The sequence below is a fragment of the Hippopotamus amphibius genome, chromosome 14, assembly GCF_030028045.1.
Source record: "Hippopotamus amphibius kiboko isolate mHipAmp2 chromosome 14, mHipAmp2.hap2, whole genome shotgun sequence".
In the NCBI taxonomy this organism is placed as follows: Eukaryota; Metazoa; Chordata; class Mammalia; order Artiodactyla; family Hippopotamidae; genus Hippopotamus; species Hippopotamus amphibius.
Window position 1 is genome coordinate 34,146,813 of NC_080199.1, and position 14,400 is coordinate 34,161,212.

General features: G+C 42.3%; 1 protein-coding gene and 1 pseudogene across 2 annotated transcripts in view; both read left to right on the forward strand.

Moving 5' to 3' along the window:
• Window positions 1-11,297: 11,297 nt before the first annotated feature.
• Window positions 11,298-11,672, forward strand: LOC130835703 (MORF4 family-associated protein 1-like; annotated as a pseudogene).
• Window positions 11,673-13,637: 1,965 nt separating this feature from the next.
• The window catches only part of TBC1D4 (TBC1 domain family member 4), a 171,449-nt gene continuing 170,686 nt past the window's right edge, over window positions 13,638-14,400 (forward strand). For both annotated transcript variants that reach the window (XM_057707441.1, XM_057707442.1), the window contains exon 1: window positions 13,638-14,245. In XM_057707441.1, coding sequence (XP_057563424.1) covers window positions 13,757-14,245 — 489 coding nt within the window. In that variant the 5' untranslated portion in view covers window positions 13,638-13,756. The remainder of the gene's footprint in view (window positions 14,246-14,400) is intronic.

The following is a 14,400-nucleotide window of genomic DNA, read 5'->3' on the forward strand; positions in this document are numbered from 1 at the left end:
ACCTGTGTCCCCTGCATTGGCAGGCAGATTCTTAACCACTGCACCACCAGGGAAGTCCCTTGCACATAATCTCAATACTAGATAATCAATTATTTGGCAAAGTTTTCTATGAAGCTACATGTTATTCAAGAATTTGTGTTGCATCCTCTGAAATTTTGTTGAGAACTGACTTAAAATTCCCTAGAGTTTATCAAAAATACTTTATATACACCTTGTTTACTGGTTAGGTAATGACTACAGTGGACATATGGTTTATTCATTCTTCTGTTCAACTTTTGTGTTGGATTGTAGTATTTATCTTTATACAGATTTGGGAGTCCCTCTGGCTGTTGTAATAAAACTGCCTATCTTATGACTGTTTTCTCTTTTGGGGGCATTAGGCTTTCTCCACATATCCTAATGGAGTTTCCTTGTCGAGGCCTTGGACTAAGGTCATATTGACGTAGATTTCAAGCAGGATCTCCTCTCAAAGAGAGAGGTCCTTTCCACCATCAGGTACCTGGGAGAGTAGAGGGACCGAAGCCCTTAGGACTTAAGCAGGCTAGAGCAGGGGCTTGAGGGCAAAGATGACTCAGGCTCTGCGTGAAGAGATTTGAGTAGACAATGAAGTAGGCTTACCCCCTTCTTAGACGTTATGCCCAGTTTGCTCCTTTGAAAGTTGGTGGGTGCCTTGGTGGTAGGATCAGTATCTGGCTAGGCAGTTCTCAGAATTGTAATGAGCTATAAAATATAAAAAATGTCCCCAAGTAGAACCATGGTCCAGGTTAGGAGGCAAAATTGTCCAAGATCATGGACTCCCAGGGAGCTATCAGTATCTAGCAAATCTGGTGGAACAATGCCAGGAAAACAAAAGAGAGAAAAAATATTGAAGGCTGTGACCAAGAGTTTCAAGTGACGGAGGAATGGGAAAAGGTGACAGGTGATGGTTAGTTCGCGTGTTTCAGCACGAGGCCCCGTCTGGGGAGTATACGCTGGGCAACCTCTTTCACGAGCCACCACGCATGCTTCGGGGCTGGCAGCTCTTTAAAGGGGTTTGTATCTCTGAACCATCCTTTCAGAATACTGGAGGCTATTTATAAACCTTTTTCATTCTACTCAGTCCTTCCAATCTACCGCTCAGATTTTGTTTATTTTTCTCAGATGATCTCATCTTTCATTTCACAGAAGAAATAGAAATCATCTAACGGAACTTTCTCAAGTTATTGACACCACATCTACCAAATGACCTGCATCCACACTTATGTCCTCACTTTTTGCCTTTTTGATGGACGAGATATCATGCCTCCTGTCTACAGACAATTTCTTCACTTGGTTTTGGGAGTAAATACCTCCTTTCTTATAAAGGAATTCAATCATTTATTTGACAAATACGTACTGAGCATCTGCTTTGTAACAGATGCCATGTTCCATTTGTTGATTAACTGTTTTCTCTTTCATAGATTCAATGTCTCTCATTCCGTTACTTTATTTCCCAATAGCATTTAACTGTGCTCAGTACTGTCTACCAGTTAAAACCCAACTAAACCAAACCAAAGTGAAAAACCTCCTCCCGGTCCCCCGACTCCCTTTTTCAGCTGTTAGCCTTTATTCGTCTCTGCACAGCCAAGCATCCCTAAAATGTGGTCTGTACTTAGCATTTTCATGTCTGCATTTTTCATTCATGCTACTGCTGCTCTTACTAAAAGTATGTTTTCTGTGGTCACCAATAACATGCATGTGGCTAAAAATGGAGTGGAACCATTTCAGTCTTCACCTTATTTGATCTGTGTGCAGCATTTTAAAATGTGGACCACTTCTTTCTTCACTGGGTTTCCACGACACCACATTCTTCCTATGTCTCTGGTTCATCCTTCTCCGTCGTTTTCCGTGCTACCTTTGGGTCTGCATTTCCCTTAAATGTTGATGGTCCTCAGGGTTTCCTAGGCATCTTTCCTTCTCATTGTCAGTGCTCTGTGGTTGATGTCATCAGCTCTTCAGACTGAAATTATCATCCACATCATGTAAGAAAAATGCTTTGACGTTGTGCTTAGACATGAAGTTATTAGAATCACAAAGACTATCTTGTTTAAATAGGTCTATAAGGAGAAAACCAAATTAAATATGTTAATGTATCCCTATTAGTAATCTGTTTCATGCCAACTAAATACCAGCAGAGTGACAGAACAGTTACTAGGTGTTTTTTGTTAGTATCTTAAGCATTACACGGCTGGGTATATACTACAGTGTAGGTGTGGAGAGTCCATTCTTATGAACATTCCAGTATTTAGATTCAATTTCATGCAATACTAATGTAATTCATAAATACATTATCATAACAAACATGAAAAACAAACTTTGTAGTATCTCTTGTCTTGCGTTAATATTACATTTTGAAGGAGATACTGAGGACTGTGAGATTGATGATAAGCTTTTTGTAATTACCAGTAGAATATCACCAAAAAGGTTCTTTTTGTCCTTCTCAGCCAGTGACTCATGTATGATACAGAACCTGCATAGGTAAATTGAACGTGGCCTTCTCCCCACCGGCGAGTGCCATGTATTCTTTTGCATTTTTTGATATCCGAGTGATAAATGTTATTAAACCTTCTCCTTTACCTAAAACCTGTGCTGGTTATTTTCCATTTGCTTGTCTGGATACACTCTCTGCCCTTCTCTCCCTTGCCTTATGCCTTAGAAAATGGTGCTCTGAGGACGATATCACTTGTGCTCCTTTGACTTGTCCAATGGTAAGTGTAGCAGCAGGAGATATAACACAAGAGGACAGCAAGGTCCGGGCGTTTCTTCTCTGCCCACCCCCTGCTCTGTGCCACGTCCCTGGCAGTAGCTGTGTCCCTCCCCAGCGATAGGTTCTGCTGGGCAGTGCCTCCCTGTAGGTTCCATTAACACTGTTTCCTACTCTGGACTTTTTAGTCGTCGGTGTAATAATGGTTCCCCACTGTTGCAAGTCTCTCAGTACCTCGATGTTCCCTGTCCTCCTTAGTTCTGCCCACACCTTGTTATTCCTGTCATGAAAGTCTTATTTGAATCCATCCAGGGTGAAGTTTGTTTCTTTCCAGGAACCTGATGATACGATAGTGTTGTAAAACTAGCCGAGTGCCCTGCATCTTTCAAAGCACTCGTGTCAACAATTTTCTGCTTCTATTAAAGATTCTCATTGACTAACCTTGTGATGTGGGGCCCCAAGATTTTTCCTACATTTCAACCAAAGCTGAAAGTTTGGATTTGTAATTTGGTATTTCGTGTGTGCCGATGATTCTCAAATTTATGTTTGTAGCCCAGATCTGTCTCCTAAATTTCAGAACCATGTGCTTGACTCCTCTGCTTTCTCTGCTCTGATATCCCACAGACACTTAAAATTCCAAATGCCCAAATCCTAGTGCATCTCTCTGTATGCCCTTTGAGCAACTTTCTCAGCCTATTCCTGTCTGTATAAAGTTAGGAACCCAGAAACTTCTTTATGATCTGAATAGTCACCGTCCCTCCTGGCAGTACTTCTGCTGGTACAATTCCCTTAAGAACTTTGGGAGTTTTCTATATATCAGATGAAAGTTCACGCCATGCTCTAGAAGCCAAAGCCACACTTGTTTTCAAGACAGTCTTCTCTTTTTAGGCTTATTTACTGCTACTTTGGGATCAGGCTTCTGTGGACCTACATCTTTAAGCTTTTGAGAAGTGATTTTGTTCAGCCCAAGAAAGCACCAATTTAAATTCCTTAGAAGCCTTAGAAAAGTGTCTTAGAGCCATAGCTTTGATTTTATTGTTTATCTTTACACCATATCTTAATTTGAAAATCTTTTATTTGCTTGAGAAGCTGGAAATAAGAGTTTATATTCCAGACTGGCAAATTCTAGCCCCCCTGTAATCTCTTTAAATTCTTACAAATTGGTCAGTTGTTTTCTGAGCCCATCTCTTTCTTAAAGCTCTTTATACTTCAGCTCGTATAAACACTCTCAATTTCCTTCTTGGAAATCTCTGCTCAAATCCAAAAGTCCATTAAGTTACTGGCTGGACTATCCTTCAAGATACTGCAGGTGATATTTTTACCATTCTGTAACATGGGTCTCTATTTTCTAAGCTTCTATAGCAGTTTCCTTGCCATCTTTCTCGTCTCCTGCAGTCGTTTTCTAGCTATGTTTCCTGCCTCCACTAAGAGTTTCCTTTTCATCTGCCACATGGTCCTGGGATCAATAGCACATTATTTTAGACTTCTGTCATAGCATGGTCCCAATTCTGTGTACTGCATGATGTTGTCGTTGCTGTTCCCTTGCCCTCATTCCTCATGTGAGGATGGCAAGTATGTTTTCAGCGCCTTGACCATAGTAGGTTTTCAATAAATATTACTTAATAAGTAAAGTAATTCTTAATTATTAAAGACCCTTTAAAGGCATCCTTGTTAAGTTTTATCAAATCTCAATTACCCTAGTATATTACTCTAGTTCAGCTAGTTTCTTTTTAACTATGTTCTCTAGTGTAGTATCTGTTTGAGTACAACCTGTGCAAATATGAGTAATAGCTCTTATTTGAACCACAATTCTTCCACCTACAAAGTGTGACCCTAAAAGAAATTCTTAATGTTTGTATGACTCAGTTTTCTCATTTGTAAAATGAGGATAATAATAGTCCTTATCTCATGATTTTTGGGAGGAACCTTGGTGCAAAGTGAGTATTCAACAAATGGTGGCTATTATTTCATTTGTATGTCCATGCATAATAAATTTGTAACAATGGCTGTTTCCAGAAAAAAAGTAGGTATCTGGGGAAAGGAGTGGAAGGGAGACTTACATTTTGCTGTATTTATATTTTTTGTTGTAACTTTCAAACTCTCTATGCTCTACATACAATACCTATTCAAAATAATTAGTTTTTAAAAATATTACATGTATATTAATTCATTTTAATTCTCTATTATATTAGTGGTTTGTGTGATGCATTTTAAAATCAGCAAGGAAAATGTGGAATACTTCATCCATGACACACTTAAAATAGATTTATTTTTAAGCTTTTTACGGCCCATTGCAAATAGTAATTAAACAGGAGGCATTTTTGCAGCAGGACAGTTTTATTGCAGCATCAATACTCCTTACAGTTGCAAAGATTTGCATTAGGTGTGAGAGAAAATAGTCCATAATATCAGTGCAAATCCACATAATTCTGAAGAGCATAAATGTGAAATTTCACTTAATGATAAAGGAGTACGTAGTGCAAGAAATGTTTATCTCTCCATACTAATATCTTCATTCAGATATACAGTATTTCCTAACTTGTGCTTGACTTCATATGCTTGGCTGATGTGGAGCTGTCTGGTCTGAAATCTTACATTAAATAAATGCTCATTTTAACCCAGTGTTTCTTGTTATCCCTTAAACAGGTATTAGGGCAACAGAGTTTTTCAGACCACTCAAGGCACTTCTGAATTATGCAGTAAGACAAAAATGGGTATTGTAAAATTATCCCAGCCTTATGGTAGAAGAAAAAGCTGTTTCCTCTGCAGAAATTTTTAGCTTCTGAAACTAACTGATTCTATTCTTTGGCATTCAACAGAGCTCTAAACGCGTTCATTCACCAGATTTTTATTAATCACCTTCTGTGTGCCAAGCACAGTGCATTTGATTAGCAATCAGTTGTTTTGTATTGTGTTCATTTTCTACAACATTACTCTCACTACCTGCTTATTTTGTGCCTCAATTTCCTAATTAAAAAATTGTCACTTTTATAATTCTTGCCATCCACTTATCTATCAAGAACAGTAGGAAGTAGCATCTATATTTGGGGCGTGGGCTGAACTAAATGAATAATTATCTCAATTTTTGTGACGACATCTTAAACAATATTAAAAGACAAGGTGTGGTTAATTTCTTTAACTATTCCACAAGTGTTTGAAAAAAAATCTGTATTCTCTTTTTCTTATGTCCCAAGAAGATAATGATAAACTGGGAGAATTATGGAAAATGTATGTTAAATAAAATGTTACTATTCCTAATTGGGGAGATTCTATAATTTGGGCCTAGTTTAAAAAATAGGCAAAAAATATGATCACCAAATCCTTCAAAGCAATATAGCTAATCAATAGATATGAAAACATTCTTCCTTTCTATTGCTTTTTGTTGTTTTCCCATTCATTATTTTCCTGATTTCTAGACTTAACTTTATTCCTTCTTTCCGTATTATTTCCTTGTTTTTTTCATGGCATTTTTTTCTTTTTTTAGTTAAATTCTCACTTCATTTATTTTCATTCTTTCTTATTTTGGTAAGTGTACTTTAATCAATACATTTATCTGTATTCCATACGTTTGGATGGACAATTCCTTTTTAAACTTAATTTCATATATTTCAAATTTTCTTTTATAATTTTCTTTTTAACCAGGATTATTAAATATCATGCTTCTTACTTTCCTGATATCTGGATTTTTAAACCTATGTTTCTGATTTCTAATTTTCCTTGAATAATTATCAGAAAATGTTGTATATGATAGCAATTCTTTGGGATTTATGGGTTTCCTGGGTGACTGACATAGTGCATAGGCAATTTTAGCTTCACAGGTGCTCTATAAAAATTTTGTATTATCTATTCATTTATTCATTGCATATATTTAAACTAAATAATGCTGAAATTTATAAATTTGATTATATTTGGTTTATTTAATCTTACAGTATCTGAGAATGATTTGTTAAAGTCACCAACTATTTATTTTTCCTGTCATTGTTTTAGTTTCTGTTTTATGTATCTGAGAACAATTTATTTAGTGTGTATGTGTTTAAAAATATCATCTTCTTAATACTTATACTGGCAAATATTTCTTTATGACCCCCTTCATTAGCCTTAAATTCTATTTAATCTAACATTGAAACCATGACTGATTTTCTTATTATTCATATATGCCTGATACATTTTCTTCTATTTATTTTCAATGTTACTATATCTTTTTGTTTTCAAAGTGATTCTGTAAACAACGTATTCCTGGATCATTAAGTCTTTATCTTTTGCTCTGTTAAAGTAACTAACTTACATTTATTATAGTTACTATATGGAGTTACTATAGCCATACTATTTTAAGCTTTGTAATTATCACACTTTAATTTTGTTTCCTTTCTTTTCTTTTTTTCTTTTTTATTACTTTTCCTTTCCTACTGGGTAGATCAATATTCTACTGATTTGAAAATCATATATTTTATATCTGGTTTCCTAGTAGCTGTCCTTTATTTATTTCCTTTCTCTTTGTCTCCATCTCCCAAATTTGTGAAAACTTTTTTTTTTTTGTAGTAGTATGAAGAGCAAGAGAGAGCACACAGTATTCCACATCTTTTGCCGTTGCCAGGTTCTTAGCTTTTGAAACCTGAAAGCTAGGAATGGACTCTTTTTTTTCAATCTGTGTTCTGCTGTGTCATCCTTTCCCTGGATCAGTGAAGATGCAGTGCCCTGGCTGCCTGGGCTGGGGGAACGTCACAGGGAACAAGGAACAATAAGGGGAAAACTCTGATAGTTTCTCAAATTGTTACTTAGTCACAAACACTTGTACTGTGTTCACTATCTCCAGTCAGAACTCCACCACAATGTTGGAGAGGCACTCTCTTATTTTCTAGTATTTTATAATTAGCTAGTGGATATATATAGTACATTGACCTGAAATTAGCTAATTAAATCATTTGGTATATCACCTCTGTGATATTAAAATCCCTTCTTAATCTTTAGTTTCTTAAATTCTCATTTGCCATTTATTCAGTTCAATTCATTCATTCACTCAATATTTATTCAGACCTTATTAAGTGTCAGCTACTGTGCTTTCTGTTGGAGGGAAAAACAGAGCACAAAACAAATCATCCCTTCCCTCAAGATGCTCTCTTTTTGATGGGGGACAGAGACAAATCACCCAATAATTATAAATGTAATAAGAGCTATACTAGTGAAATGCATTGAGAAAAAGACCAAAGAAGAGAGGGCCATTAACTCTGACTGGGGAGGTAAGAAATAACTTCGCAGAAGACATGCCTCTTGACTTGGGTCTTGAACAACAGATGAGTAATTCAGTAGTGAAAGATGGGGGGAGATTCAGGTTGTGGGCCGTTGGAAGCAAGAGCAATTGGAGAGAGAAAGAAGTTTATGAAGACCTGAGCATGTCACGCATCTGAGACTAGAAAGGCTGGGTGAGGGAGCAGGGGAGTGGGGAGCAGCAAATATCAGACTGGAAAGATGCGTGCTTTGAGCTTTAGGAAACGTATCTTCATTTAGAGACTTTTAAGCACGGAAGAAAAGTAGATGTTGGGGGAGGAGGGCACAGGATAGAAGAGAGAGAGAGAGACAGAGTGAGAAAAAAAGAGAGGGCACACTTTTGCTTGGAAGCAAGGAAACAAGCTAAGAGATTGCAGTGAACCTTTCCAGTCTTACACGCTAGCTCGGGCCCTTATACTTCTCATGTAGTATAATTTTTACACTAGGATTTGACTGAATGTTACACCTTCTAATTAATGCTGGCAGCATTATAATATTGGGATGTTAGAGGAGCACTTTTTAAAAAATATAAGCGTTCACGTTTGGATATCATAGGTAGAGGTGCCTACAAGGCTATTCAGGAGACATTTCTTGCAGATGGTTAGACATGCTTTACATGCGCGTATTCTTTGGCCTTGTTCTGGGCAGCAGTGGGGTTGAGAGTGGAACAGTTGGGGATCAGAGGATGATTTATTGCCCCACTATTTAGTAAACATCATAGACCTTCATATTCAGTGTAACAGCCACCTAACATTTTAAACTGTATCATCCTCTTGTCTTTTTCTAAATTCAAGTGATCAAACTATAACTGAACACTTGTGTGCATGCAATTCTCTAAGATTCTGCAGGTGATACAATGATGGTAAGAAACTAACAGCTTACCATATATAGTTCATTCATGCAATAAGTCAAATGTATAAATGGTAAGTTATATGAGATATATTGTATACTATAGTGTATAGTATAATAACCTTATCGGACAGGATAGGATAGATTTACAACAAGGTAGCAAACAACTCCACAATCCCAGCGATTTAACAAAGGAAAAAGTTTACTTCACACTCATAAAAAGTGTGCTGGGTGCCTGGGCAGTTCTTCAGGACAGCTGTTCCCTATGTGCTGGCTCAGCATGCTAGGCTGCTTCCATCACGAGGAAACTCCATGTGGATGTTTCCATGATGATCACTGACGGGGAAGCGTGGGGACGGACAGCAAGAGTGGGCTGGGGCGTTGACTACTGGCAATTAAATGCTCCTACTCAAGATGTGACCCAAGTCACCTCTGGTCACATTTCACTGCCAAAACGAGCCTTAGGATCGTGCCTATCTTCCCCTGTGTCAGGATGCAGGGAGGATCAGATACTGCTAAACAGTATCTCATTAATGCACAGGAAGCAAAACATCACACAAAGGTCGCAAAGAAAGGGCTAAGGACCTTCCACAGCACGAAGCAATCACACTTAGGATGTCATGGAATAAAAGATAATTCTTCTGCATTTCTGTCAATAAGTAGATATATTTATCGCATCACTTTCTTTCACCAGTAGGAAATGGCAAGCTGGGGCTCCAAATTCAATCCTAGCTCCCAAGCTGGTTGATTTGGTAGAACCCACAAGACTTCCACGCTTTCCCCACATCTCTGTTCTGTTCTTTCTCTTTTATAGGTTGCAGATATGTGGCTGAGGGAAACAGGATCTATATACGGGAGTTTCTGGTAAAGTTCTACAAGGTTTCAGTCACGTTCCAACAACTTATCACTGCTTCTTTTTTTTTTAAGTGTACAATTTGATATTTTTTTCTTATTAGTAATGTATATATGGCAATCCCAATGTCCCAATTCATCCCACCCCAACCCCCCTTCACTGTTTCTTGAAGACATGGTTCTACTTTGCACAAAAATGTGATGGTGTGAGTAAACCAAATGAGTAAATCTGACCAATTAATAATGTCTTTCTCTTGGAGCTTAAATTCTATTTATAAGAGAGCCATCAGGGTGCACCCAGAAATTCAGCATAGGAATAATGGCAATTGACGGTAGTGATCTTATCTATAGGAAGAAAACAGTCCCAAGGCTTTATAGAGAGTGGGAATACCATTAAAGGGAAAAAAGAGAGAGAGAGAGAAAGTATGGGAGAGGAACCAGGATTTTCATTTTTCCTGTAAGCACTTTGGAGAAAATTGGGAACTTTAAGTATCATTCCCACTGACTTTGTTTACCTCTTACCTAACTCTGAATTATAATTTAGTAAGAGTAAAAAGAATGAAAGTCCAATTTGCTCAAAAGAAAAAAGAATACTTCTCTTTTTGTTTTAAAATCAGAATGATTAAATTATCCCTAGAATGTTTTCTGAGTTCCTTGGAAATATATATGACTACATATAAAAGGGTGAGAAATCTCTGCACTGGTTCTGAACTAGGTAAATGCAACGAATAAAATGATTTTTTTCCGTATTTTAAGAAGCTGGCTGCACCAAAAGCTGTGAAGATGCATGTTTGCCAAACCATGTTATATTTTAAAGAGGAATTGGAGTTAAAAAGACTTTATTGTGACTGTGTTCCCCGCTCCGCAGTTTGCATGTGAGGCCGCTTCCTCCGAGAGCAGTTGTGAAGCAAAAGGCGTAAAGGGATATATTTTTTAAAATTTTATTTATTTATTTATTATTTTTTGGGGGTACACCAAGTTCAATCATCTGTTTTTATAGACATATCCCCGTATTCCCTCCCTCCCTCGACTCCCCCCCACCCCCGCCGTGCCAGTCCTCTAAGGCATCATCCATCCTCGAGTTGAACTCCCTTTGTTATACAGCAACTTCCCACTGGATATTTTTAAAAAGATAATTCAGGAATAGTATTGACAAGGAGTGTGGGTCGCTTTTTGCTTGTTTGTTTATCTTATTGGCTGTGTTGGGTCTTCGTTGCTGCACATGGGCTTTCTCTAGTTGTGGTGAGCGGGGGCTACTCTTTGCTGTGGTGCGCGGGCTTCTCATTACAGTGGCCTCTCTTGTTGGAGAGCACGGGCTCTACACACATGGGCTTCAGTAGCTGCGGCACATGGGCTCAATAGTTGTGGCTCACGGGCTCTAGAGTGCAGGCTCAATAGTTTTGGCACCCGGGCCTAGTTGCTCCACGGCATGTGGGATCTTCCTGGAGCAGGGATTGAACCCGTGTCCCCTGCATTGGCAGGTGGATTCTTACCCACTGCACCACCTAGGAAGTCCCTGTGGCCGCTTTTGACTAGAGCAGTAACTGTTGATCTGCTGTCCCAGGGCTGGGAGTGGGGGAGGTGTTGTTCTGAAGATGAGGCAGGAAAGATGTGCCCCTTGGACCTGGACAAAGTAGAGGCAGCGGCAGAAGTGGAAGTTTTGGTGCCCTAGGAAGATGTGGTGCAGTTCCTGCTTCCAGTCATCAGTGGGATGCGGGAGAATACGTGGCTCTCATGCGAGAGCACGAGAGAGCATATCTGAGGACCAGGAGCATGTTGTGGAAGATGGACTATACGCCCATTCAAAGAGAAACTCAGGTGGAGACCTTAGAGGAGAAAGCCTTGCATCACCTTCAGTGGGGAAGCTGGGGAGACAGTGGCGGAGTTGTGCCAGAAGGTGGAGGAGAAGGCTAAGGAGATGGCGAAGATGGCAGAGATCATGGTGGAGCTGGTTTGGCAGATAGAGAAAAGCAAATCGTCCTGAAGGAGGGTTGGTGTTCACAGCTGATGGACTCTGGTCTGCTGGTAAGGACGGGCTTACACCTGGAGGAAACTGAAACAGCTCATTTTCTCCATTCTGTTTTTGTATGTTCTTACTCCCATGTAACAGTCTCCCTTAGGGTCAGTGGTTGGTGACCTTGATATGGGTGTAGATTGTCAAATGTATTTGGTTCCTAAAAAATAACTTTTGTTTGAGAAATACTCTCATAAGGGAAACAGGGCCTAATCAAAACTTGTTTCAGTTTATTTTTGTTACTTTGTGGTGTTTTTGAAGTGTTGGGCAAGGCCTTGTATTTTGCTGTTACCATGTGACCTAATTGTTTTCTGGAACTTTGGAACACCCATGTGAAGACCTGGGGTCAGAATCTTCCAACTTTAGAGGGACAGTGGAAGGCACTACTTGGATGTAGCTGGTGAAGAATGTAGGAATGAGACTGCCTGGGTAAGACTAGGAAGAACCAAAAGACAGTTGGAGATGGAAGATGGTAGGCACATATTTTGGAACTTGAATACCTCTGTGAGACAAAGGAGGAAAGCTATGTTTTGTGGCATATTGTCTTGTGTATACTGTATAACCTGTCAGGTGCATTTATTTAGACAACCTACCTGACCCTAAACGACAAGGAATTTGAATAGGGAATGATGGAGCACAGTTTACTATAGTAATAGCCTCACACATTACTGAGGTTTAAGAGAATGGCATCAAAGAGCAATCTACCAAGAGCCTTGAGAGCCTGGAGAAAGGAAAAGGCATATCAGGGCCCATAAAGTCCCTTCTAGGTCACCAGGGTAGTAGATCTGATTAGGATTTGAGGTCAAAATCAAACTTGTAACAAGTGTTCATTTGCCTTGAAAAACAAAAATCTAAAAAGCCTTTTTTAAAAAAATACTTCTTTTTGTTCAGATGACCAAAGCCCCAACATGTGTTAATAAAAGAATCATGAATAAATTTCGTTTTAAATGGAAAAGAAATTTCATCGTAATTTAAAACACAAGTACCTTTTGGACATTTTTAGGAAATAAGATTCAGAAATTAGTATGCAGGCTTTAAAAGGAATTGAAACCAAACAAATATGATTAAATAAAAAAAAAAAAATACCAGCGCCCCATTGGGAGTGGTCCCCTCTCCAGGGGGCAGCAGAGACGCCCAGAAGAAGACGGAGCTCTCGGCGACCCGAGAGATGACGAGCTGGTCCGGGCAGTGCCCGCGCCAAGGCGCAGGATTGCTGCCCGAGGGGCGGGTTGGAGGGGCGGTCTGGGATCGCGGCCGGAGAACGAGGCCAAGAGGTGACTTCACAGATAAGCTTTTATAGCGGACGCTCTCCGCCTGCCGGACGGGAGGCGGGGTGGCAGCCCGACTGAAGAAGCAGCCTGGAAGGAAGGAAGAAGCGAGGGAGGGACGGGAACAGTTGGAGGAGGAGCAGCGAGCTGGGCTGCGGCGACCGGAGGAGGAGCGGCCCCCGCGAGGCCACGTTTTGTTTTTGTTATTTCCCATCGAAATAGTTCTCGCAGGCCCTCCCCAGGACCGATCGCGCCGAGGCCCAGGGGCCCCGACCTTCCAGGTGACAGCCGGTCACCCTGGTAGGAGTCAGCTCCGCCCCAGGTCGCCCCCTCCCGCCCACAGCGCATTCCCCGCCCAGCCTCCCAGCGCCCGCCCGGGGCGAGCGCGGCGGCCGCAGCGGCTCTGCAGCGCCGGAGCGGGCGGCGACCTGCGGCGGCGCTGGGCCCTCGGCGCTGTCTTCCGACCCGGCGGAGCCGCGGACCGGGAAGGGGGAAGTCCGGCCCCAGGCGCGAGCCGGAGCCAGGAGGATGGCCATTTAAGCCGCCCTCTCCTGCCGGTGCTGCTGCCGCGCGCTCCCCGGGTGCCCGCCGCCGGAGCTTGGGAGCCGCGCCCGGGGAAGTGCCGCATGGGGCAGGGCCGCTAAAGCGCGGAGTTCGGGGTCGCAGCGAGGCGGGCGCAGGGGCCCGGCGCGGCAGTTGGCACAGTTGCGGCGGCGCCTTCAACGCGAGAACTGGGGGCGCGGCGCGCCTCTCCGGCCGCCTCCGTGCCCTCGGGAGGAGCGAGTTATGGAGCCCCCCAGCTGCATTCGGGACGAGCCGTTCCTGCACCCCCTGGAGCCCGAGCCCGGCGCCCCTGCGCAGCCCGGCCCGGGGAAGCCGGGCGACAAGAGGTTCCGGCTGTGGTACGTGGGAGGGTCGTGCCTGGACCGCAGGACCACGCTGCCCATGCTGCCCTGGCTCATGGCCGAGATCCGCCGGCGCAGCCAGAAGCCCGAGGCGGGCGGCTGCGGGGCGCCGGCGGCGCGCGAGGTGCTGCTGGTGCTCAGCGCGCCCTTCCTGCGCTGCGTCCCCGCGCCGGGCGCTGGGGGCTTCGGCCCCGCGGCCGCGCAGCCCAGCCCGGCTGTGTTCATCTTCGAGCACAAGGCGCAGCACATCTCACGCTTCATCCACAACAGCCACGACCTCACCTACTTTGCTTACCTGATCAAGGCGCAGCCCGACGACCCGGAGTCGCAGATGGCCTGCCACGTTTTCCGCGCCACAGACCCCAATCAGGCAAGACTACGGCTCGGAGGCACGGGGGAGGGTCCGACACACCCGGGAGGAGAGGCGGGGCTGCAGGCGCTGGGACCCCACGTTGAGGACCGACTCTGGTCCAGCTGCTGGCGCGCGTCCTCCACGTGGCGCGCTTGAGCGCAGGCTTGTCCCGC